The sequence below is a fragment of the Pyrgilauda ruficollis genome, unplaced genomic scaffold, assembly GCF_017590135.1.
Source record: "Pyrgilauda ruficollis isolate IOZ18807 unplaced genomic scaffold, ASM1759013v1 scaffold16, whole genome shotgun sequence".
NCBI classification, from domain to species: Eukaryota; Metazoa; Chordata; class Aves; order Passeriformes; family Passeridae; genus Pyrgilauda; species Pyrgilauda ruficollis.
In genome coordinates this window covers 6,719,412-6,743,678 of record NW_024514764.1, presented here as the reverse complement: position 1 = coordinate 6,743,678, position 24,267 = coordinate 6,719,412, and the positions used below count along the sequence as shown (strand labels likewise).

At 44.9% G+C, this 24,267-nt stretch overlaps 3 protein-coding genes across 4 annotated transcripts in view; all 3 read right to left on the bottom strand.

Moving 5' to 3' along the window:
• Positions 1-1,093: 1,093 nt before the first annotated feature.
• On the bottom strand, positions 1,094-5,369 carry RPS15A (ribosomal protein S15a). Its single transcript, XM_041462118.1, has 5 exons — positions 5,233-5,369; positions 4,106-4,243; positions 3,896-3,975; positions 2,370-2,455; positions 1,094-1,229 (listed from the first exon to the last, which is right to left on the bottom strand). The coding sequence occupies exons 2-5, from the start codon at positions 4,236-4,238 to the stop codon at positions 1,136-1,138; spliced, it is 393 nt and encodes a 130-aa protein (XP_041318052.1). The 5' UTR covers positions 4,239-4,243; positions 5,233-5,369; the 3' UTR covers positions 1,094-1,135.
• A 472-nt stretch (positions 5,370-5,841) lies between these two features.
• Positions 5,842-12,373, bottom strand: ARL6IP1 (ADP ribosylation factor like GTPase 6 interacting protein 1). Of its 2 annotated transcripts, none has more exons than XM_041462117.1 (6): positions 12,283-12,373; positions 10,565-10,698; positions 8,785-8,901; positions 7,868-7,985; positions 7,137-7,221; positions 5,842-6,911 (listed from the first exon to the last, which is right to left on the bottom strand). In XM_041462117.1, exons 1-6 carry the CDS (start codon positions 12,316-12,318, stop codon positions 6,793-6,795), a joined length of 609 nt encoding a protein of 202 aa, XP_041318051.1. In that variant the 5' UTR covers positions 12,319-12,373; the 3' UTR covers positions 5,842-6,792. The 2 variants fall into 2 exon arrangements, with proteins under 2 accessions (XP_041318051.1, XP_041318050.1); XM_041462116.1 differs by having other exon boundaries at positions 8,782-8,901; positions 12,283-12,372.
• A 3,296-nt stretch (positions 12,374-15,669) lies between these two features.
• Positions 15,670-24,267, bottom strand: part of SMG1 (SMG1 nonsense mediated mRNA decay associated PI3K related kinase) — a 59,074-nt gene continuing 50,476 nt past the window's right edge. Inside the window, exons 52-61 of the mRNA XM_041462185.1 lie at positions 23,626-24,095; positions 22,498-22,635; positions 21,488-21,640; positions 20,979-21,158; positions 20,564-20,791; positions 19,924-20,135; positions 19,621-19,727; positions 19,114-19,293; positions 18,893-18,999; positions 15,670-18,237 (exon numbers count right to left, since the gene is read on the bottom strand). Of these exons, the coding sequence (XP_041318119.1) occupies positions 18,160-18,237; positions 18,893-18,999; positions 19,114-19,293; positions 19,621-19,727; positions 19,924-20,135; positions 20,564-20,791; positions 20,979-21,158; positions 21,488-21,640; positions 22,498-22,635; positions 23,626-24,095 (1,853 nt within the window). The 3' untranslated portion in view covers positions 15,670-18,159. The remainder of the gene's footprint in view (positions 18,238-18,892; positions 19,000-19,113; positions 19,294-19,620; positions 19,728-19,923; positions 20,136-20,563; positions 20,792-20,978; positions 21,159-21,487; positions 21,641-22,497; positions 22,636-23,625; positions 24,096-24,267) is intronic.

The window sequence follows — 24,267 nt, the reverse complement described above, 5'->3', positions numbered from 1 at the left end:
ACTGACCTCAGGCTGTGCCTGAAGAGCCCTTCCATGACAAGGTTTGTGGTAAGTATCACCTTCAAGGCAGGACACCTCCAGCCCAAGCAACGGTACATGGTGGGCATGGGAATGTATCACCAAGCAGGAAAACCTGGTTCCCAACTGTTTGTATCAGAATCACAAATTTCACCAGCTGGTTTAGAGCGTGTTGAAGCACTTGCTACATCTCCAAAGGCTCCCTCCTGGTAAGACTCCAAACCAAGTGAAACAAGGCAGGGCAGGTGTTGCTGGACAATGCAATCAGCCCAGCTTGCTGCCCATCCTCTGCCAAGCTGTACTGCTCCAGGTACTGCCTTGAAACACATCTGATTTCTCTGCATCAAGGACACTGTGCTGTCACGTGCCTGAAGAAAACACCAACTCATTCAATACTAAATATTCCCCACGTGTAGGCTCAGACAACCTTATTTCCTCACTCTGAAAATGTAAAGAAATCCCAAACAGCTGTTTCTTTGTGCCAACACATACGAGCTGCCTAGCAACTACTCTACCCAAAATTCTGGGGTTTCAAAACACTTTCAAAGTAGAAATTTGAAGGAAAAGAATTATTCACCTCCCAACCTCAGTTACTCCTTTCACTGTATGATGTGGAGCAAGTTTGTGACCTGAAATCAAAACTTCAACCCCTTTAATTATTCCAGAATCCCACATCCCACAACTTTTTTAACCATGAACAGGAAATACCTTCTGGCACGGCATCTTCTATTACTGAGGCAAAAGGTGAAACTCTAGAATCACACACAGGTAACTAACTGCAGACACATGTATTGAACACTGTGAGGTGAGCCCAAGCAGGAGAGCTGGGATTAGCATGAGTTTAGCATTAGAGCTCCCCTGCTGAGGCTCTCCTGCACAGTGACCCCAAAATGCCACTCCAGTGGTAATTTTTAGAAGCACATTATATCATTAAAGAAATAGAATTGTGACCAGGGATGGTGTGGAACCCAAACATCATTTGAAGTGAAGCTGGACCTCGAGCACTACTGAAGAGCTGTTACAAACACTGCCACAGGCAGTGTTCAAATTAAAATACCCACTGGAAACACCAGAGTCCATTTGAACAATTTATTAGTATCCTCTTTTTTTACAAGTTTTAGAAAAAGAATCCCAGGATTTTGCCTCCTGTGTGTTTTCGTCTCGCCTCCTCATGGTCCATGATGCCAGCTGAGGTTGTCAGTACAATATACCTGCCAAGAGAGAGCAAAAGTTCAGTTTATCTCCCTGTTCCTGGCTGCTGCAGAGCTGACAGCACCAACTTCCTCTGTGTCACAACAGCAAGGCCTGCTCCTGTAACAGGCCCAACGCAGTGGGACTGATTATCAACAGTGCAAAAGCAGCTCCTCTCACGAGCACAGCTCTGCAGCACACACAGGACACTGACACACTTCTGTTCCCCAACTATTTGCCTCTTTCCCTGCATGCTCCCACTGGGCAGTCCCTGTCCAGCTGCTGGACAGGTCTCTAGCAAGTCCACTTCTATCCTGCACAGATGCTGCTCCCCAGTGCAGGCAGAGGTGCCACAGCTGGGATGTGCCTCAGTGCTGAACGCTGCCTGGGGCAGGGCAGGATCTGCACCTGCAGCAGCTGCCACTGCCAACACCTGCACTACTAACACACCTCACCCAACAGCTCCCTGCCTGAGAACCTCCTGTCCCACCATTCTAAATACTCTTAAAACTCCCAATGACAACACAGAGTAGCTACACACCAGCTGAAGCAGGAGTTACTGCTGGAGCTTTAAGCACAGAAACAGCACAGAACTGTTAATCAATCCTTCCTTTGATGGGACAGACTGGCTGAGGCCCTGGAGACCCCTCCTGCTCTGCCATCCTGGTGCACTGGGAATTACAGCTCTCAATTCCACACACTTTGTGAAGACAAACTGAATATTATTAAGATTTCCTGTGTTGTGGAGGTTTGTTCAACAGAGGCTACAAGTCCCTCATCACTTAATATCTGATTAATTTGCACACAGTCTGGACATGTGAATTCAAGTGAATTCCACTGACCTGCTAACTTATATAACTTCTTCCCCATTTAAGAATGGTCATTCATAAAACCAAAACAAGTATGAGAAAAGTCCTATTCCACTAAACTGTGAAATGGTAAAACAAGGATTTTACCAAAGCCAAGCAGAAACAGATCCTTGCTTAGCAGTGCCCCTGTAAAACTGGTTTAAAAGGGCATTTATATGGAGGATGGATTTTTATACTGGAATTTAACTCCAGGCTGATCAGAGGAGAAGGTGCCAGGTGAGTCTAACTCAGGCAGTTTGTGAGTGTAACATTTTTACACACAACACTCATTTGACCCTCCCTCATACTCACCCAAACTGACGGGAAGGCAGCAGGTTGTTCTGCCACTTTTCCAAATCCTTCAGCTGCACATCAAATCTGGGACTGATTACACCACACTGTAAGAGAAGATTCCATTACAAACTGAAGAACTTTATGGATTTGCACATGTGTGATCCCAGCTCCCTGCCTGAAGGGTTTACCCAGTGCTGTCACACACACTCTGTTACCCACAGCACGAGTGGTGCTTCCTCCCTTGCTCCCACTGGGACCTCCACCCCCGTTCCTGCCTCAGCCTCAGCCTCATCCCTGCTCCTCACCTGAACAGCCCTGAACTGCTGCTGAGGCTACACCACCCACTGATGCCCACACCTGGGGAAGCACAACAGCAGGCTGTAACATCAGCAACATTCCTGGGATTGCTCAGGGATAGTCCACCTCTAACCATCACACACAGTTAGCACAAAAAAAAACCCCATGTAGATTTTAACCAGGAAGAAATTAACATGTAACTGGAATTTTCAAGGTAATTGTGTTACTGACCAAGACCCCAGCACCACCACCAGTCACCTCACTGGCTCCAATTATCTTAACAACTATCCAACACCAAACCAGAAGCACACCTTCCTGCACTGTGCACATTTTCCTGAAATAAACAACTGCTCTCTTATTGCAATGACTGAGAGAAACATTACATCTATTAGCCTGGAAGATCCACATCATCCTGGAGAGTTCAAGGAACACTACCCTCAAACCTGACCTTTTATTACACACACATAACACTGTAATTACTGTAACTACTACAGCAATTTGGGGGTGTCAGCATTATCTGCCTTACACACTCTGCAATTTTCAGATGGCACATTTATTCATGAGAACAGCCCCTAACATATTCTGACCAAGACATGTTTTTTATTTCTTTACTGAAGAGCCAACTCTCACTGGAAGAGCTTAGCTGTAAACAATGATGCACAGCAAATCCCACAGAACTACACAGCTCAGTAGTTTGAGACATAAGCATTGAAGAATTTCCAAAACACACACGAATGCCTCATATGCCCCAGGAACTTCACAGGCACCAATTAATGTAACATTCCACTTTTCCTCACTGCAAACAAAGCCCACCTGGCAGCAGGAGGAAGGTTTGTCTCCTCCACATCTGCAGCTACCAAACATCAACTGGAAACCAACCCAGCCCCTATCTCTTAAGACAAGTCTTCCAGACAGCTTAAATCAAGAAACTGGGAAAGCACTAGGTAGCCAGAAGGCCTTTGAACAGAGAGAAATACACAGCACGTGCAAGCAGACTTCCCTGAAAGCACATCTCACATAATCAGTTTAAAATAAATAATTAGTGATCCATACCACTTTGAATGCAGACAAATTAACCATCCTTTTAACTGATAACATCCCTGCTACTCTTATTTACATGGATTCAACAAATACCACCTCCTTTACAAGCAGTTCTTTTAGAAATGGAGCAGACAAACATAAAAAATTTTAAGAAGTCTTATTTAAACAGTTCCTTAGAGAAGAGAATTCAGGAAGACAAATCCTACCTTGTTGAGTCTGCCTGTGAGGTTGACAACAATCTTCCCAGCTCTGTGATCATCAATTATCTCGAATTCACCAATGTAACCTGCAGGAGACCAGCAGACAGAGACACGCTTAGCTACAATAACACAACTAATTAACTGTTGCACCAAACTACTTCAAGCACCTCGACTTCCATCTCTTACCCCACCGCGGGGAGCAGGGCCGGGACTTACCGTGCTTCATCATCACGGTGAGGAAGCGGACGATCACCTTGGAGCACGGCCGGATGAGCACCTGGCGCTTGCCTCGCTTCTCTGCATTGTTGATGCTTTTGAGAGCATCGGCCAGAACGTTCATCCGCACCATGGTGCCTGCAGGGAGGGCACAGTCACTGCACCGCCTCCTCGGCACAGAAACACCGAGCAGCGCTGCCGTCAGGGCTCCTTTTACATCTAAAAGAGCCAACACTGCCCGAAAGTTGCATTAAACCTTAAAAAGCACTCTCAAGCTAAAGCAGCGAACCGAGTCACACGCTCAGCTGTGATCAAGAGTCACCACTACCACAACACGTCAGGAAACCTGACACAGTTAAAAAACGTGGTTTTATCAAAGCACACACACGATTTCAAAGCCACCACCCAGACACCATGTCAGCAGTGTGACAGCTCCTCAGGTAAATCAGTTTGGCCTTAAAACCCAACTAACACCCAACTGCACAGCACCAATCCTGGGCAATAACTAGATCCTACGCGATATTAAATCAACAGGTGCTGCTCGGCTCACTGATCTGCAAAAAACCTGCAGGATGCACAGACACAACACTTCGCAAAGGAAAGCCGGCAGCAGCTCTCAGAGGCTCGCGGAAAGGAGCCCCGGAGCAGCCCCGGCACGGCAGGGATGACTTGGCACCGCCACCGCTCCGACAGAGCCCGGGCGCTGCCGGCACCGTCCCAGCGCTGTCCCTGTCCCTGGGCACATCCCGAGGCACACGAGGACTTTCACCACTGGGACACCAACACCGCGCCAGCCAACTCCCGCCCCGGCGAGCGCCGCCAGCCCCCGCGCCGGGGCCGCCTCCTCCCGGGCCCGACCGCGCCCGCTCCCCGCGCTCCGCTCCCTCCTCCCGGCCTCGCCGCACGATCCGCACGCCGCACAGTGCACCGGCTCCGCGGCTGCCCCGCGCCCTGCCCCGGCCCAGCCCCCCACAGCTCCGGCCCGGGCCCGGCCGCCGCCCCGGCTTCCCGCCGCGCACCGCTGAGGAGCGCGGGGCCACGGCCGGGCGCGGGCGGGGCGGGCGCGGGGCGCGGATGGCGCCGGGACGGGGCGGATGCTGCGCGCCCGCGGCTCCGGCCCCACTCACCGAGAGCGCGATGGCGGAAAAGGAAGAGCCCGGGCCGCGCGGGGTGATGGGAGGGCCATCGGCGGGAGGAGATATCGCGAGACTTCGCCCCTCAAGCCTGGCGCTCCCCATTGGCCGAGGCCGCGCGCCGCACTTCCGGAGCGACACCGCCGCCCGGCTACCATGGGAACGGGGACGCTTTGCTCGCGTAGGGCGAGCCACGAGGGACAAAAAGCTGCGCTCCGCCGGGCAGCGTGCGCAGCTGAGCCCCCGGCCCGGGACAGCGGAGCGGGGACACGGGGACAGCGCGACACGGGGACAGCGCGACACGGGGCTGCGGTGAGCACAGCCCCCGCTGATGCATGGGCTGTGTCTGCAGTGAGCTCGCACTCCGAAGGGACACAGGGCAGCGTGCTGTGACAGCAGACGGGCAGCACCTCAGCCGGTGTCAGCGCATGTTCCACTCTCGGGCACACAGCTGGGGACACCGCGCCGTGTCACCGCTCGGCTGCACACAGCCAGCATCTCCCCCACCGACAGGCTCTTCCTCAACCCTTCCCAGAGCCCCTGCTCCACTGAAAAATGCATTGACACCCTTCGCTGTACATTGACGAGGAGCAAGTCTTCAAGTAGTTTCTCTTTAGTCTGTATTTACCTACCCAACAGTTACAATAGACACTGAAGAGAGTTCATTTAAAACAGTAAACTTTTAAAACATTAACACAGGTTTTAGCTTTTTAAAGAAAAACAGTTCAGTTTTAAAAAAGGAGGGAGAGATCATAGAAAAGCACAAACAATTCAGGCTTATTTACAGAGTCAAACTCAGCATATTCAGAGTGATTTTGTATACAGACAAACATTCATAAAACCAAACGTGCTACAAGGCTCCATGACAACAGCAGTTTCCAGAACAATCAGCTCTTAAGGTTACACACACCTTCACTCATTTTCTACAGTCTCAGTGCAATGAGTTTACACTACAGCTAAATAACTGAACACAGATTTATATATTCCAGACCCCCACTGCACACATTCTCAGGTACATGCAGCCCAAAGAAGCAAACAGGTTCAGTGAGACAATGGAACCACCTTCTGCCCCCATTTTGGATGTGCACCCCCAGCCACGGCCATTCTCACTCTGCTAATTGTCCTCCTGCCACAAGGATCAGTAGTAACAAGCCTCCAAGAAGTATCAGCCTTCAGAACTGCCTCTCACACTTGCTGCAGCCACAATTAATGATCAGCAAATCTAACACAGTCACAGAAATACTATCAGGCATTACAGCTCTGCTGTTGGGGTAGTTATGCCCAGGGTCTGTTTGATGAAGACACTTAACAAGCTCCACACATCAAAGAAGAGGATGTCTCAGACAGGATCAGCTCCAGGCTGCAGAACCCTACTCAGCACAGCAAGAGACAAACCCACAGCAGCTGCTGGAATGACTTTTTCACTTCATCAGGGAGCCAATTAAAAAAAAAAAATGTCAGTGAGCAATACAACTTCTATTGTCTTAATTATACATTAATTCTCAAAACTGTTCCCAAGAAAACCTTCTACTAGAGTGAACAGCAGTTAAGCCTTCATTCATTTTTCTTTTCCTTGTGCTTGAGAAGTTTGTTGATCTCCCTTTTTGCCATTCCAATGTACTTTGTGATGATCCCATGTTGGTTTAGTCCAGGAAACAGTAACAAGAAGCTTACTAAAGAGGAGAAGGAGAAAAAAAATAATTAATACTCCCTTAAGAAGCTTCTGTCACCCTGCAATTCTTTGCTTCCCTTAAGCCCCATTAATTGCTTGAAAAGAGAAAAATATAACCCTGCAACAAAAACACCCCACCAACACTTAAACTCTACTTCTACCAGTCTCAATCCATTGCAGGCAGCTAACAAGAGAGTTCCTTGTGTTTTGCATATCCACAACTTACCAATAAGGTAGGTCAGAAAGAGGTTGTGAACTTGCTGTCCAATCCAGGCAACCACAGCAAGAGTGAAGACCATGGTCATGAAGTACTAGAAGTGAAAAGGGAAGAGTTAGCACAGACCTGCTGGAGATTCTCCCTTCCCTGCAGGGTTTGGCAGCACTTCAACATTTCAAACTCACGTGAAGCTTTCTGGCTCTTCCACACGTGATACCTACGCACAGGCATGTTAAAATTTAAATTACAGGATCTGTAATTGCCTATTCTCACTTATTTTCAGACCATCAGGTGGCCAGGGTGCATGTTCCTTTTTGCCCAGAATCCCTTAGTGCCAGACTGTGCCCCCCCAGTGCTGCACCCACAGCTGTTTTGGGACAGTGGCTCAGTAGCTCATGTACCAGCTGACACACTACTACAGACCCAGGTTTTTGGACAGTTTGTGTACATTGGAAACAGCTTGTTTCCAAAAATTTACCTATGCAGAGAAATCCAGTCTTCCTTGATCTAATTATCAAGGGTATGCTCCTAAACTACACAGAACTGCAAGTTTTTAAGTTTTGTATCTTCCACTCCAGGTCCGAATAAATGTGTAACCAGTATCAAGTCACAGCCTGAAGTGCCAGTTGTTGGTTTGGAATACCAGTTCATTCAGGCACATGCTTTGCCAAAATACTTCAGACAAAGCTCAATCACACAAAATCTTAAGACAACAGAGATTAATCCCTAGCACTCAGTACCATTTTAGGCTTTTCCTCCTTCAGAGTGAAGAGGCGCTTCCACCAGCCGACAATCCGGCGGCGAGCTTTCACCAAATTGCTGCAAATCTCATGAAATCTTTGCTGCTGTTCCGTGGTCCTTTAATAAAAGGGAGGGGAAAAAAAAAGCCAGAAATAAAAATTCAGTATTTGATTTAAACTTTTTAAAAATTCCCCATGGCATTTTTCCAGCAGTAAAAACGTACCCAGTGTTTATCCCAGCATTTGCTTTGCTTGGAAGCACTGCAAGGAAGTGCCCAGGTAATTTTCCTGTATGCTGACTGTTAATTAAATTGACTCCCTGACCTTAATCTGGGCAGTGTGATACACACAAATAATGCTTATCTACATAAGAACACTTATCCATTAGTCATCCTAAAGTAGATACACTAAAATTCACCTTTAATGCTGTTCAAATCAGGCTCTTCTTCAAGTTGCTGCTTCTATACAAGACTTGCCTTTTTCAAATCTGTTTCAATCACACTCATACTCTCTGCATTACTCTCTTTTCTATCACATTTACTACTGCTTTTTTCCAAACATACAATCAGTACTCTTCCACATAATTTTACTTTTCAGTATACATTATCCATTCATTACTAAAAACTAGTCTAGCAGGACTAATTAGCATGCTTAATGGAAAGTACAGAATGTGCCTACTTCTTAAAAAACAATCCGATTTTTCCAGAGGAAAAGGAACAATAAAGGTATGTTGTAGTAGTAGTTATCTTCCAGAAAAAGAAGAACATGTTGCTGCTGTCCTCACTTCATGTATTACAGAGATTGCTAACTTCTCACTACAATGACTCTACAAAGTAACTATTTGATATCCACAAATCCATTTTGATAAAGATCATAAATACACTCAATAAACTTTCAATTGAAGCTTTCCTCACCACTTATTAGAGCCAAAGATTCGAGGAGCAAGAGCAGGAACCAGGTAGTCAGCCAAACAGAGGAACATAACCAAACAGGAGACACCTGAGAGAACTGATGGGTCCAAATAGTAGATCATCCTGCAGAAAGAAAAGAAATTATTTCTGAGTGCTCCAATTGCTCAACACTAGACATGCTTGGTCACTCCTTCAGACTGGCTCAGAGCTTCCAGACATACTCTCCTGCCTAACCTCAAACAAAATTACAAAAAATGCCTTTTTTTCTTAATATACTAGATAAGAATATGCTACAAGCAAATAAGGCATAAAGTTCAGTAGAAGTAAAGCTTCATCATTATTATTCTCTCAGAAATAGAACAACAGTGAACTTAACACTGACTGAGGGATGAGGATGAGTGAGTGAACATATGAAATAACCAGGTAGAGTAAAAGCTCTTAATTTTGTTGCTCAAGTCACAGAACCCAGATCCACTAGAGGCTGTCATTTGCTCACTCTCTCCTGGCAGAGCCAGCCAAACCTGTTCTGGACAAGAGGCTGTCAATCTCCACTTCAAGCAGTGCTGCATTCTCCATATTCAGTCTGCCATCACTCAAACACAGCAGAAGGGCAACTGGATAAGAACCAGCTGATCTCCTAAGTGTCTGATAACACCAGCTGGGCCCTCTGCTATCCACCTGTACTTCACAGAACTTCCTGAAAACTGAAACAGTGGAAGCAAAGAAATGACCCAGTCCATGGTGGGGCTGTTCTGTGCATCTGCAGAGTGCTCCTGCAGGGCTATGTGTTCTGTTCATCTGCACAGTCACACTGTGCTGGGTGTTCAAGGTCATTCTGGTGAGTTCAGAACCTGAAGTAGTTCTGCATTTCCATAAAGTATTACTCAGCACAAGATCTTCCCTGCTGTAATCACAGAATTTATAACAGAATAACCTCAACTTCACAATTACTTCTTTTAAAAGTTACTTTTCAATTTCCATTTGATTTCCACCTTTGTCATCTCCCCTAAAAGCAAAAAATTTTATATTAACCAAAACACCAACCATCCCTGCCTCACCTGGTTCAACATTTTTTTTTGTAATTTCTCTCCTCACTGCAGGAACAGATACAGCTGGCAAACTGCAGAGCTGGCACAAACAGCTGTCTGTGCAAGGCAGTCAGGTCATCTTTACTACCACGTTACATAAAGGCACAACCAAATGCCTCCACCACCTCCAATCACACAGGCAACATCCTTCCACCTTGCTGACTGAAGTTACCTGCAATCTTCCCTTTTCTCCTTTCTCAAAAGACATGACAGAGAATATTAAAAACCCTAGTTGTGCAAAAAAGCCCCTGAACTTATCCTAAACCCACAGTAAAGAGGCAGAATAGGATACTGTGCCCTAGGGAAACAAGCTTTCTGTAAGGATACTGCTGGTGGGGGGGGGGGTTGACCAAAGGAGATCATGAGATCTGAGTAAGAAGCAGGGGACAAAGAATGAGGGCAGAACATGAATGCACCACTGAAGAACATTCAGCTGAGCACAGTAAACACCCCAGCAGTTACTGCTGGCAAACAGCTTTTGCAGAAACCATTCTGAGCAGGATGTGAATCATGTTACTTCCTGCTTTCGTTACTTCTGGTTTTAATTTCCAACAAAGTTCACACATTTTAAGAAAAAGAATCTAGAGTAAAAACCTTTCCATTAGACCTCTCCAGATGTCCTACTAATTTTCTTAATAGGTTTGGTACCAGCCATGAAGATGCAGTGATGTTGCAGGCTCCCTCCAGAAGGTACTCACAGGAAGGAAAAGGAAACAACACTCATCAGGGCCAGAGGAAACCAGGCTCGCTCCCAGCGAAGGACTTTATCCGTCATCAGAATCACTTCTCCCCATCCTTGCAACTGCTCTTCCAAGCTTGCAGTTTCAGCTGCCTACACAAAAAGAGAAGAAAACTCCTTTAACTAACCAGAGCATCAAATTAATTCCCACACTGAAGTAGCTAAAAAAAACCCCCTAGTGTAATAATTAAAGATCCCAGCCACAAATCTGAGTAATTAAATTAATAATAATATTGTGAGTTTTGTACTAACTTACGACATTGTAGCTGTGATGCCTTTAAATAGTCAAGATCCTAGCAGCATGTGTAGGCCAAACAATACCTCCTCCCAGATTTTGCCAAGGTGTTTTCCCCTAATCTCCCATTTACCATACCCTATCCCCCCAGAGTAGTAGAAAGTCAGGTTTTAAAAGCTCTCAAGTTTTCAGTGTCAATGACTGGAAAACTGTAATATGAGAACTGTTTAAAAATACATGTATTTTCCAAGACAAGCCTACCACATTAAATTGAAGCATTCTAGCTGCTGTCCAATGTCAGTTTATTATAAGGAACATGGATAAAGACTCAGAATCCACAGTAAGGTTATCCAACTGATCACATCTGGACAGCAAGTTTTCCCACAAGCTGCCCAAGACAGCCTTTCAACTCCACTTCCTTTGTGATTCCTGCATTCCTCCCTACACCTCTCCTGCAAGGAGGTCCCACCTGTGCTGCCATCAGCTTGCTAAGCAGTTCACCCGAGGTGTTCCACACTTAACAGAGCTTAACAGTCTCCCCTCAGTGGGAGACGGCATCTCAGAGATTACAAAACTCAGTAAACCATGAACAGAACCGACTGCTGCCCGAGCAGTAAGAGGTGAAAAGCCATGAAGACACGCACGTCTGCCGTGCAGAGGTAACAGAACAGGTTTCACTCTCAGCTATGCGCTACACTTAATTCCAATGAGAACTCCGACGCCACTAGAACAACACAGCTCGTGGGCTTTCTACAAACTCCGGAGCCTCCCTGGAAGCTCTGAGCAGCCGGAGCTGTTCCCTGTGCCCAGCCGGGGTGCGCAGCCCCGCAGCGCTCAAACGCCTCTGCCCCCTCACGGGATTTTACAGCGATTTTCCCATTCCCCACAGCAGCCGCTTACCAACTGAGGCATAACTATATATATATATATATGTATATATATATAGCCTTATGTTTATTTAACTACTCAAGCGTATCTCGGCACGTTCAGTTAAGCCGAATCACCCAACGCCTGCCGCTCCCCGGGATCGCTGCGGCGCTCGGTGCCGCAGCGGGAGGCTGCACACACACAAACAGACACGCACGGACACGAGCGCTCGGACAGACAGACTGACACAGACACAGTCCGGCTGACCGCCGCAGATCGCGTAACGCCAAGCGCTGCCGGGGGCTCCGGCCCGCGAGCAGCAGCGCAGCCGCCGCTCCCGCGCCCCGGGCCTGCACCCGCGGCAGCCGCGGCAGCCGCCCCACGCGCGGCCCCGAGCCCATCCCACACCGAACCCCCAGCGCCGAACCGCGTCACACAGCGCGGGGCCGAGCGGCCCCCGCCAGCCACCGCTGCGGGTAGGGTAGGGCAGAGCAGGGCAGAGCGGGCCTGGCTCCGCCGCCGCCCCCAGCAGGCCCGAGCGGCCGCCAGCCCTCGCCCGGCGCCGCCGCCCTCACCAGCTGGTAGACGCTGTTGTTGTCCCCCTCCGCCATCTTGCGCCGCTCCCCCAACGCCGGCCACGCCCTCCCTCTCCACGCCGCTCCGCCGCCTTTTATAGCCTCCGCTGGTCGCCTGAGCGCTGTGATTGGTCAGTCCCGGCTCCCCGCCGGCAGCCGGTTGGCTGCTGGGATTCGAACCGCGCGGGGCGTGCGCGCGCCCCCCTCGGCGCCGCAGTGCGGCTGAGGCGGCGCCGGGCCCGCGCGGGGAGCGGCGCTCGGCTCTGGGGAGGGCGGCACCCCCACCGAAAAGTCACGTTGGAAAAGAGTTCTGAGTCCAGCCTGCGAGCGAGCACCACTTTGTCAGCTGCGCCACGGCACTGAGTGACGCACATCGGATCTTTCCTTAAAACACCTCCAGGGATGGTGACTCTACCGTCACCTCTACCCTGTGCCGCCCGTTCCAATATCTAATCGCTCTGAACAAATTCTTCCTAATGTCCGACCTAAACCTCTCCAGGCTCAGCTTAAGACTGTGTCCCCTTGTCCTGTCCCTTGTTTCCTGGGAGTACAGCCGGCTCCAGCCCCCTTTGACCAGGTTCCTGAGGTGACCCTGAGCCTCCCTGTGTCCGCAGTGAACACCCCCGGCTCCCTCAGCTGCTGCTCCTCACGCCGCTGCCCTTCCCCAACTCGCTGCCCTGCTCTGAGCTCCCTGTGTCCCAAATAAAACCCCGGTTCCCTCAGCTGCTGCTCCTCACGCCGCGGCCCTTCCCCAGCTCCCTGCCCTGCCCTGAGCTCCCTGTGTCCCGGTTCCCTCGGCCGCTGCTCCTCACGCCGCGGCCCTTCCCCAGCCCCGTGCCCTGCTCTGAGCCCGCAGCAAAGCTCACACAAAAATTGATTTCATAAGTAAGTGATGATGCCAGCAATAATTTTGTTAGTCTTTTAAAAGAGCATGGAGCCATATGACCTCACAGCAACCTTCCAGTGTCTGAGGGGGCCTGCAAGGAGAGGGATTCTTCATCAGGAACTGTAGTGACAGGACAAGGAGTAAAGGGTACAAACTGAAGAGGGGGAATTTGGGTTAGATATTAGGAGGGAATTCTTTACTGAGAGTGGTGAGAACAGGCTTGCCCAGGGAGATTCAATGCTGGGAGATGCCCCTGCCCATGGTAGGAGTGTTGGGACTAGATGGTATTTAATGTCCATTCCAACCCCTCACCATCGTGTGGTTCTGTGATAGATTACAGTTTCCACAGATATTTGCAGTGCCCTGCAGCAACACTGCTCTGGCTATGAGATACCATCAGCCAGCTCCGGGTTTCATCCATTTATGTGATTCTCACCACAAAAAAACCCAAGCACTTACCAATGGAAAAGCAGGCACTGCCATCATCTCCAGCCAGTTTTTCAAACACCAGCTCTCCAGCCAGGTGCCCTTGCAGCTTTTCTCCATCCCAGAGGGCCCGTGGAGGTGCCTTTCCCTCCTGTTACGTGTTGCTCTGTACCTCAGAGGGGCAGAGGGCCAGGAGAGCGTTGCTGGGTGCCCTCAAGCCCAGAAATGCCAGAGAGGCCGTGGAGCACAGCACAGGGCAGGGCCCTCCACCTGCCCGCGCCTCCCTCGCTGAGCAGCCAGGCCAAGTGAGGCACCACGGCAAATTAAAAAATGTCTATTAAAAAAGGCATTCAGATTCCACTGTTAAATCTCAGCCACGGTGTAGGAGGCAGAGGGTCAGCAGCAGCTCAGTACCTCCTGCACCTTACCTGAGCTACACCCAGCCGTTCTGCTCGCCTCAATACCGGCACAGACCACGCTGCAGCGGCATCAATTCTGCCTGCACCAAGATTCTCTCTTAGCAGATGCACAGAAAATTAAATCCCCAAGCAGGCTTCAAAGCACCTTTGAAAGGGGCAATGCAACTGATCTGTGCACTTAGAACAGGCACACAAAGTTTACACGTCAAGCCTCCACCCTTCCAGCATACCTAATACACATTCATTATGCTATTAATAAAAAATTAGCCTGATGAATGGCAGAATTGCTCTAATCAGCTATGCATTTATGTACACAGCAGTAGTTTGTAGCTAATATCTGTAATTTCTGTGAAATTCTTTAGCTAAAGTGTTAACAGTATGCTCACAACTTCACTAAAGAAAAAATGCATTTTATAATTTGGGACTACATTAACAAACACACAGATGGCAGGTGTTTTTCAAATACTTTTCCTAGTCAAATTCTTTAATGCATAAAGTATGTGTGCTAATTTTAGGAAAAGCTTGAAAAAAAAAAAAAAAAAAAAAAAAAAAAAGAAAGCAAAGAAACCTTTGAAGTACTTGAGAGCACTAAAACAGAATGGCTAATGTACCAGGCACAGAACATATTGATGAATAATTGAAGTAAATTAACCTTAAAGACTACAGCACTTAGAAAGAGCTTCGATTTGGGGGACTTGGGTCTTTTGCAAACATTTGAAAAATTAGAAAAAACATTATTCTATTTAAATAGGATAATCCTTGAGGTCAAAACCAATTGTTGCAAAGCAAAACCAGACCACGAAGTCCCTAAAAAGTACAAAACTAAATTCTGTTAACTGTATAGATCTGCTGCATTTTCCATTTGTTGTATTGACTGTGCCATTATCCTACCAAAATAATCTAGGACACCACTAATGACTCCAGTTTAACACATCCCAGCAACCCATTTGGCAGAGCCATGCTCACATCCTGGCTTTCCAAAACGGGAGAGGAAGAGAGGCAAACAAGCAACTCGATTTTCAAAGGGCATCTCAACCATGAGCCTACAGAACTGTGAGGAGGTAACAAAACTGCTGAACATAGGTGAAATTTGGCTTTGAGAAATCATTTTATAGCATGAACCCTTTGTTAATATTTACTGTGGATAAGCAGCAGGCAAAAAATAGCCCTCAGCTGAACTGCTTGACTTCTATAGCTTCAGCTGGTTTGTATGTGTTTAGAGAGGTGATTCCAGACTGCATTATTCTAGGTGTGCCTCACTGCAGGGAAAATAAACACCAGTTCTACTGAAAATAAAGGAAGTGCCCTTATGTCTTTGTAAGAAGCATCTTTTAAGAGAATATAACAGTCTTATTTACTATGCAGAATGTGTGAGCAGAACCTGAATTTTAGGTTTCATCAAGACTGTACCAACCTCCCATACTGTCAACTTTTCCAAGAAAAATGTGTCAGCACACAAGCCAGCAGTGACAGTCCCACTAACTCCTGCATATCTGAGCTGTCTCCTTTGCATTAATTATGCAAATTTAAGTCTCTGGAGAATCCTGCTCTAATTTGGGGTTTGGTTTGTATTTGTTTGTATCAGGCACTTTATTCCTCCCTGTAATTTTCACAACCACACAGTGTTGCACAGAAGGAAATTAAAAACACATATTCTTTTTTTATTTTTTAAAACTTTATTAAATTACGCAGTAAGAACCCATCTCCACACAAGTGTTTCATTTCTGGATGGCAGAGGTATAATACATGAGCCACAGGTGAGTGCATTACCCCTCCCTTCCCCCCAGCTTCCAAGAAACAAAACAGCAGGTACAACACACTCCTGTCACTACACTTCTCCAACAGATTGTTCATAAGGTTATTTTTAACCGGAGAAAAAATGAAAAGGACCAACAGTGTCAAGTGTCCTGTTCTGCATGTGAATGTTCTTCACTGCAACATTCCAACAGCTTTTCCTGGACGTGCCGGCAGAGGGTCAGGAAGCAGAGGCAGTGGAATGCGTTTGCACGGGTACTGTTAGATGCAAAGCCTGTGACTTCCCTAGAGGTAATCAGGCAATCAGAGTGCAAGGAAGGCCATATGACTGTTGAAAACTGTTACACTTCAAAGTGCATGTCCACAAAAAGTTGGCAACAGAGGAGAAAGTGAATTCTAAGACCTACTGCGGAGGCAGAGCAGTCAGCATAGTGCAAATACTGAAAGGAACAGAAGTTTGCTGGCATTATCCAAAAATCACCAGCCAAGCTTCCTACTCAGATGAACTGCTGCAAACCCTTTCAATTAAATTAATTTTACACCAGTAGTGGGCTTGGCTCAAATATTTTAATACTTGGATTTTGACTGAAAAAATGCTGTATTGAAAGTGTGGTTTTACTCTGAAAAGTGACTAAAATGGCATTAAGGACCTTCCCACATTTTTCAGCAACTGTCCATAATGAATTCACCAAGTTTACAAAAGAGAAACTCTCTATACAGAGCTACAATGAATTTATCTGGGTTCAGAATGCCAGGGTGCATTAGCTATCAGCACCTTTACAGTTCTGCAGTTGTAGCTGAATTCTGTGGGATTTGTTTCTCTAAGAAAAGGAAGTTGCCTTTTCCTAAAGGTGTCCTGCTTAAATAATAAAACAAGAAGTCTTTCAGACAACCAGCAGACAAGCAGGACCTTGATCCAAGGAAGATGCCATTTTTAGTGAGACTTTTCTGACCATAATCACACTTTGAGAACTGATTAAAAAAAAAAAAAACCTTGGTGGAAGATTCCCTATGGATACATTACTGAACAGCCATCTATAGAAGAAATATGGCAAAGGAAAACTACTTTGCAGAAATCTTTACAGATCTAGTTGAACAAAAATTTGAGAGTCCTTCATTTCTTGGATTATATGTATACCCCTGCGAAGTGAAGCACTAGAATTTACAAGTGTGAACTAAAAGGATTAGGAAAATGAAGTAAAAAGCATATCACTCTACCTCCACCAGAACATCACTTTATTGTTATCTGTCATCAACAATGTAAAACTCTACTAGATACTCTATCCTGGTTTTTAAAAAGGTAAAGATTACATTGGATTAGCTACGTCGTACGAAAGAAACTACAGCAATCACAGTAGAATGAGATTGGAGGGACAATTTGAATTACAAAAAAGTGTACACTGCAAGCAGAGGGAAGTGCACATTAAATCAAATGCCTGTAGGAATCATTACTTTTAAATGCACAGTGACAATTTTGAGAAACTGTACATAATAGAATCACAAAAATGACTTTAAAATAACCAAAATTACATTTTGCATTTGACCATCCAACTCATAAGTAATCGTTGATGTTCTATATTTTCAGTGCTTTTGGAGAAATTGTTTACCAAACAGAATTTAAGTTGTTAATTTGACTAAACTGTGAAGTAGAAGGATTGAAATAAAAAGTATATTGGAAGTACGCCTAACCTACAAGAATAAGCCAAGAGGGGTGTATGCAAGGAGAGGCTGGGAGGGAGGAGTGAAAGGAAAGAGGAAAGGGAGAAGAGAACAAAGGCTTTTTCTTCTATCTCAGAAGTTCTTCCAATGCAGCGTGTATCTGATGTACAGCTCTTTGCTTTCAGTCCATTTCTGAAGTTTACATTTTGTAGCCTTTTCCCGTACTAACTGGTCAACTCAACCAGCACTGCTGCCACAGAACAAGAGGAACAAGGATCTGAATGCATCAAATCTGCCCTTGCTGTGATTTCTTCATGGCCCCATTTTTCTGTTTTTCTTTGAACAGGGTTCGGTGTTTCCTGAATTGTTCACAGGGTCAGGTGGAATTGAGTTCCAAATCACTCTGCCGTTTGTAGCATCCTGATTTCTTTCTGCAGCTGACCCCCAGACACGTTTGCAGTTCTTCCGTAGCAGAAAGACAAACCGTGTTGCTCAAGCGGTGAGCTTTCACCCTTGACCGTGGGGGTTGCAGACCATTGTGTTTAGCGTATCCCTGAGTGCAGCTATCCTGCAGGATTCACTTCCCAGTGCACCGAGATTTCCTAGGTTTCCTCAGATTAAGCCCCAGTATGCATCACCACCGACTGTGGTGCGGCTACGGATGCCTGAGGCCGAGTTGATTCTGGTGGATGTCTGACCTCGCTGAACCAGACCGAGCTGCTGTCTCCCTACTCATACCCAGGCAGTCCAACCTTCATACAGCTGAGCCAAGTTATCTAGATTAGTTGCTTCCTTAATCACAAAGTCAACCTATTAAAAAGGTCAAACAAGGAATCAAAAATAAGCTAGAATTTTGAAAATGTTTAAGTGATCTTAGAATTTACTGTTGAATGCCACCTGCAAATATTTCATTGAAAAAAATCTGAAATAACTGTAGACATAACTTTGTGCAGTCCACAAAAGAAACAGGAAGCTATACTGCAAAAAAAAAAATCACATTATCATCTCATTCACAGCTCCTATCTTGGAAGTAGCCACACCATTCTCAAATAGACACGGACAACTGTGTTCCCTGACTCCGTTGCCCAGAGACAGGAGTGTGTTATGTTAGTGAACACAGAAGTCCTGTCCCTTGGGCAGCTGTACAGATCTCGTGCTCTCCCGGGCTATCAGCTGCTGTGGAACAAATGCTAGCTTACTAACAGACAAAAGACAATTTTATCTGATTCATGGCTTTACATAAACGTCCCATATGAAAAACAAAATCATATGACCAACAAACCCACAGCAATACAGCAATACAAGGCAGCAGCAACCTTGATTTGCACTGCAGTAACTCCCACCCCCAAAGGAACCCCCACTCACAACAGGATTTCAGCCCTGAAGGCACACTTCAGCATACAGACCTGCTAATCAGTGTGTATTTAAAGCAAGCACCAGTACTGGAACTTCATTTTCAACTCACCTGTTCAGCCACAGACATTCTCCTGTTGGGATCCACATCTCGGCCCTCTAACTTGGCTTTGACCCGCTTCCACACGCTAACTGCGTAGGAATTCCTCTCCTGCACAGCTACAGGTACGAAATAGAGTTAGTGCAACTTGACACTCCTGCACAGAAACCCACTGAGGTATTTTTTTCTTGCTGTCAGTGGTAGGGTTGTTGGTTTTTAAGGTTTGTATTTACCTTTTCCTGTTTTAGGGTCCCTGGCTGTCTTTTTGGGACTACAAGCAACACTTTTGCCAGTTCCTGGGACTGTGTTTGGAGGAGTATCTGCTGATGTTGCAAGATTTTTCTGAATTAGCTTTCTTGCATTCTGTGACATCACCTCTGGCTGAGTTTTCTGCCCTGTATTGCTACGTACAGCTGTAAAGAAAGTTTAGAAGTGCTTAAAGTCTTCAAAATAATAGCATATCCTAGAGGCATGAAAAAGCACAATTAAATGCATATCAAACAGACCTATCAGTTTTTCAGAAAAAATGCATTTTTAATTTGCATTTTAAATTCTGCACCAGTTTTCAACCTTTCCATTTTCTAATTTCTTTCGCTTCATAAACAAGAAGTTTTATTCCACTGCTAAGAATTTATTTATATTATGCAAATTGTCTACATTTCAAAGTTCAGTAAGAGCTATGATCCCTTCTCTAATATCAATTCCTGATGGTTTAATGTTTGTACTTTTGTAAGAATTACCTGCAGCAAAGGTTGGCTGATATGTAGCAGCTGAAGTTGGGCTGGAGCATTCATTTGCTGTATCCGTGACTAAGGGTGATGCAAACCCCACCAGATTATTGTAGACACTGGGAAACATAATGGAGTTGGTAAATACTCATGCAACTACTTGACTTACTAAAAACCCAAAAATTAAATTAATTCAAATTTTGCAAGAGGATTTCTAAGAAAACCATCAAGTATGTGCCCCATGATGTGTTCCTGCTACATGTAAGCAGGTATGCAAAATGGCTTTTCTCACCTGAGATAAGGTAACTCTCTTACCTTTGGCTCTGTGTTTTAAGTTCTTTCAAGGTGGGAGTTATCTCCTGCAGCATTTCAACATGTTCCTGACTGCGGACTTGACCCATAACCTGAACTAATGTAAACAGAACTGTCTGAATATTATCTTGCCATGATTTATATTCACCCAGGAACTGCCTAACACTGTTCTCATAGGGAACATCTTCACCATCTGCCAAAGCCGCTTCTTCATCCTGTAACCAAGATGTGCAAAAAGGTCAACTGCTATATTTTGGCTAAGAGAATAAAGTGGAGATTTCCAAGCCCTTTCAGTCCTTCAGGTTGCCATCTGATTACAAATAACTATAATTTTCAGCAGTTACGTATGAAGAAATAAATTTTTAAATTATAAATTTTTTTACAGATTTAGAACCAAAAGGATTTATAAACAATGTTTCAACTGCCAAGAGAGAGAAAAGGTTCAGTTCAACCAATGCCTGCTAAGGCTAATGCTAGAAAGTTTTGTGAATTCTTAAACATGAACTTTATGTCTTGAACTCCATATGCATAAACATTTTACTGTTTCTAGATACTTTACAAAGCACATAGCTACAACCGTTATTTTTCTTAAACTGTACTGACACAGGTTTGAGGAATAAATTTAAAGATGTTTCAGGCATACCTTTGCCATAGCTTTCAGTAGATGCTTGACATCTCCAAGCTGTCTGTTATGACCCGTGAGCACAGTTTTAATACTATCCACCAGATTCTGAATTGTTTCACAAACTGTTTCTATTTGCTGTTCTCTTTCTGTTTGTACTGTTCTCTGTGTAGATATCTCCTGGCTCAACTGCTTGTGAGCTGAGTGAAGCCATTCAGAGCTGCCAATAGGATGTTCGAGACCAGTACCCTAAAAATAACAGAAACATTTCTTTATCTGTACCCAGAGATAAAATTCACTTGCTGTGTAGACAGCACTGCCAAGTGTTTAACTGACAGCATAAACTCTGCAGGCATACATAACACTGAGAATGGAAGACAAAGCTGAGAACTCCCTGCAGTGATTCTGAAGGTTTCATGCTTTGCCCCACGCTTACCACCCTCTGCAGCAGGCGGAGCTCCAGGTCAGACACGGAGCTGTTGAACTGCGAAGCAAAGGAGCACATCTGCTGACAGCGCTTGAGGAGCTCAAACAGCGCGGTATCGAGGTTCAGGGCTTCTGCTGTTCTGGTACGTAAACTCTCAAAATGGATGATATTACTGCAAAGGAAAGTGACCTGCAAGTCAAAGCAAGAGTGAGAAAAATTATTTCATTTCAACTGTCTATTAGACAAACTGTTTTTTTCATGTGCTTTGAAGTGAGGATTTTAAAAACACAGATACTGCTCTGTTACAGTAGCAGTATCATCCCAGGGTCATCCAACCCTGCAGCAATTCTCACAAAGATTATTCCTATTGCTTTCAAGTGGGATTCCCAGAAGTATTTGGTTATCTATGTTTGCTCTTTAGATGCAGAGCAGAAAAGTATCTTCTACATAAACCACAAGTAGGAAATGAAGAGTGAACACACTCATGGAATCAAGAGCACTGCACTTATCCATAGTACCTGGCTTGCTCTTTGACTTTCTTTCAGTACAAGGTTTCTTCTTTCAGCAATAGTGGCATCAAAATCTTGCAAGACTGGGGCCAGTGCAGGATTAGCACCTCCTGCCCATTTTAAACGCTGCTCAATACTTGCTTCAAGTGCTGCTAGTTTCTCCTGCATTGGGGAAGAAAAAAGCCCATATAGATAATTCATACTGACATACAGCATTCTAAGCCTGACTGTAAATAAATTGTGCATATATAACACATGCAGACACTTTTTTATGCCATATATGTAAAATACTGTGGCTTCTTAAATTAACAAATGTTAGTTTATGCTTCTTACAAGTTTATTTCCAGTACACATCACAACTGGATTTGATTGTTATATAAGTCTACCTGTCTAGACTTTAATTCACCAAAAAAAAAGCAAAAGTAATCAGATTTCTAGACTAAGAATTACATAATATCATATGAGTCCCTCCGTTATTTTGCAAATAATTCAAGAAATTATGATACACAGTACCTACGCAACTAAAAAAGGAAATTAAAATTCAGGAAGCTAAGCAGTATTTAACAAACAAATATTCTACATTACTGGCACCAAAGAAATCTAAAGTACTGAGCAAAGCCGCAGTACACAAACCTTAACACACAGAAGAATAAATTTGCCCATTTCTACAAAGGGAACTTTGACATTTAGCTATGAAAAATGATAATAAAGATGATCTAAGGCTCACAAACTTAAAGAAAAGGAGTATTAGCTGCCTTCAGAAAGAAAGGGACTTTCACAGATTTGTATTTTTCTTCAAAGACATTTACTGCTATTCCAAAGAACATTTTGGATGAGACAACAAAATCAAACAATATAACCGTATCCATCAGACGGACTGAAAGAGATCAATGACAATACCCCCACACTTGTGTAAGACAGCAGGCCAGATAACATAGTTTGAAGGTGGCAGATGATCTGCAGTTTGTGTTAGTCACATTTCAAGGTGCTGCTGAACAACCCTCCCCAAACACTCCTACCTGGACCGTTGCAATGGAAGCTTCAATCTGACTGAGCGCGTGAAGTTTCTTTTTCATGTTGGTTAAAATTGCAGAGCGAGGAGGAGGAGTGACAGAAATAGCCTGGGGGCGACTGATGAGGAGATCTTCATGCTGCCACTTTAAGAAAGCAACAGCAACACTTGATTCTCAATAATGCTCAGCACAAAATACTTTGCATCACAAACAGCAATTCCCATGCTCTGGTACCCTTTATAAGTAAGGGCACTTAAAAGGGTTGAGTGCCAGACAGCACCAGCACAGCTCAAAGTCCTAAATCATTCAAGAGCATTAAATTATACAAGTAGTTGTAAATGATGTTTTGCTGGCTTGGATGTTTATACAATTAATCAGGCCACTAACTTACTAGATGTGATTTACACACATCTTTTTAATCTAAAGGAAAAACCATCAATATTCAGAAACAATTCATTTGTGATACCTTAAAACCAAGATAATTTTGCTTATCAGTCTATGAAATGGTTTATTAACTGACCTGGAGAAAGCCTGTCCCTTATACAATTAAGATCACTGATAGTACAACACAACTTGATACCTGTGTAAAGGTACACAATGGTATTTATCTAAAGCCTCAGAAGAGCATTTTTCAGGAGTGATACTGCTGCTATTTGTATTTTTAATGAAGCAAAGAGTGGAGAGGAGACAGTCAATGCATTAAAACTTTGAAGAAAAGGTACAAAATAACATTCAGCACCTCATACCCACTGTTCTAAGCCATCTCCTCCCTTAAAGTCATAATCTGAGAAAAAGGGGGAGAACAGGACAGCATTGCTGGTAAGAAAGCCAGAGAATGACCTATTTTCTAAAAACCTACTTAATGGCTATAGAAAAAAATTACATGTATTGATTAAAAAAATCTATATGTTGCAGAATTTGCAAAAAATTAGCTAGTCTTCCAGAAAACCTAGCAGCAACACTGTTCCTTATATATTTACAGCATAATTGTAACCAAAATAACATATTAAGTCCATTAAAATACCTTTGAACTTATTCAACAAAATATCACGTTTGTTGTGCTCAGACACTGTAACTCAGGCTCATTTCTCCCAGAGCCAGTCTGGAAGTCCCCAGCCTGTGCTGGGCTCTCACCTGGAACATGGCAATGTGCAGCTGCACTCTCTGCAGGCTGGTCTTGCACGAGGAAATGCTGGTTTCCAGCCTGCGCACCAGGTCGTGCTTCTTCCAGGCCGTGTCGTAGGAGCTGGCCAGGACTGTGGCCCTGTTCATCACCAGCTGGGAGAACTTGCCAATCTGGATGTTGTGCTCCACAGCTTTCTTGCACAGGTCATCCACAGAAACTTTGCTTTCTGCTCCAAAGTCTTTAGCCTCTACCTGAGCTATGATATCGACACCCAGAGCGCTGATGAAACTGCACAAGGTCAGTCCCAAAGCTTGATTTGGAAGGCCAATTAAAAGCTGCCTCACAAAGTCTGCTGTAAAAGCCTTAATTGGCTTGGCCATTTGATCTTCACTAAAACAAGAGTTCCTGTAAAGGGCCTTCACATTGACAATTTGAACAGGTCCATTTACTGCATTCTGATCTTCAACTGAACTGATTCCTTTTAAAGGGAAAGAAATAGTACTTCTGTTATAAACAAAACACTTGATGCGTCCAGAAGAATAATATCCAAATTACAAACACAGCAAAAGCACAGGAATTCATTTTTAGTTTCTGCTTCCTTACCACATATCCAGGGTAAGTTACAGCAAAAGTGACCACTTTATGTTCTT

Bases quoted from the DNA above. Each gene is read 5' to 3' on its own strand.
- RPS15A (XM_041462118.1), bottom strand. From the start codon at position 4,238: ATGGTGCGGATGAACGTTCTGGCCGATGCTCTCAAAAGCATCAACAAT. The intron at 2,456-3,895 runs GTAGGATTTGTC...CTTCTCTTACAG, and splicing joins TCACAGGCAGACTCAACAAG to TGTGGTGTAATCAGTCCCAG. The intron at 1,230-2,369 runs GTGAGTATGAGG...CTCTCTTGGCAG, and splicing joins CTGCCTTCCCGTCAGTTTGG to GTATATTGTACTGACAACCT.
- ARL6IP1 (XM_041462116.1), bottom strand. From the start codon at position 12,318: ATGGCGGAGGGGGACAACAACAGCGTCTACCAGCTG. The intron at 7,986-8,781 runs GTGAGGAAAGCT...CTTTTATTAAAG, and splicing joins ATCTTTGGCTCTAATAAGTG to GACCACGGAACAGCAGCAAA. The intron at 6,912-7,136 runs GTAAGTTGTGGA...TCTCCTCTTTAG, and splicing joins CTTTCTGACCTACCTTATTG to TAAGCTTCTTGTTACTGTTT.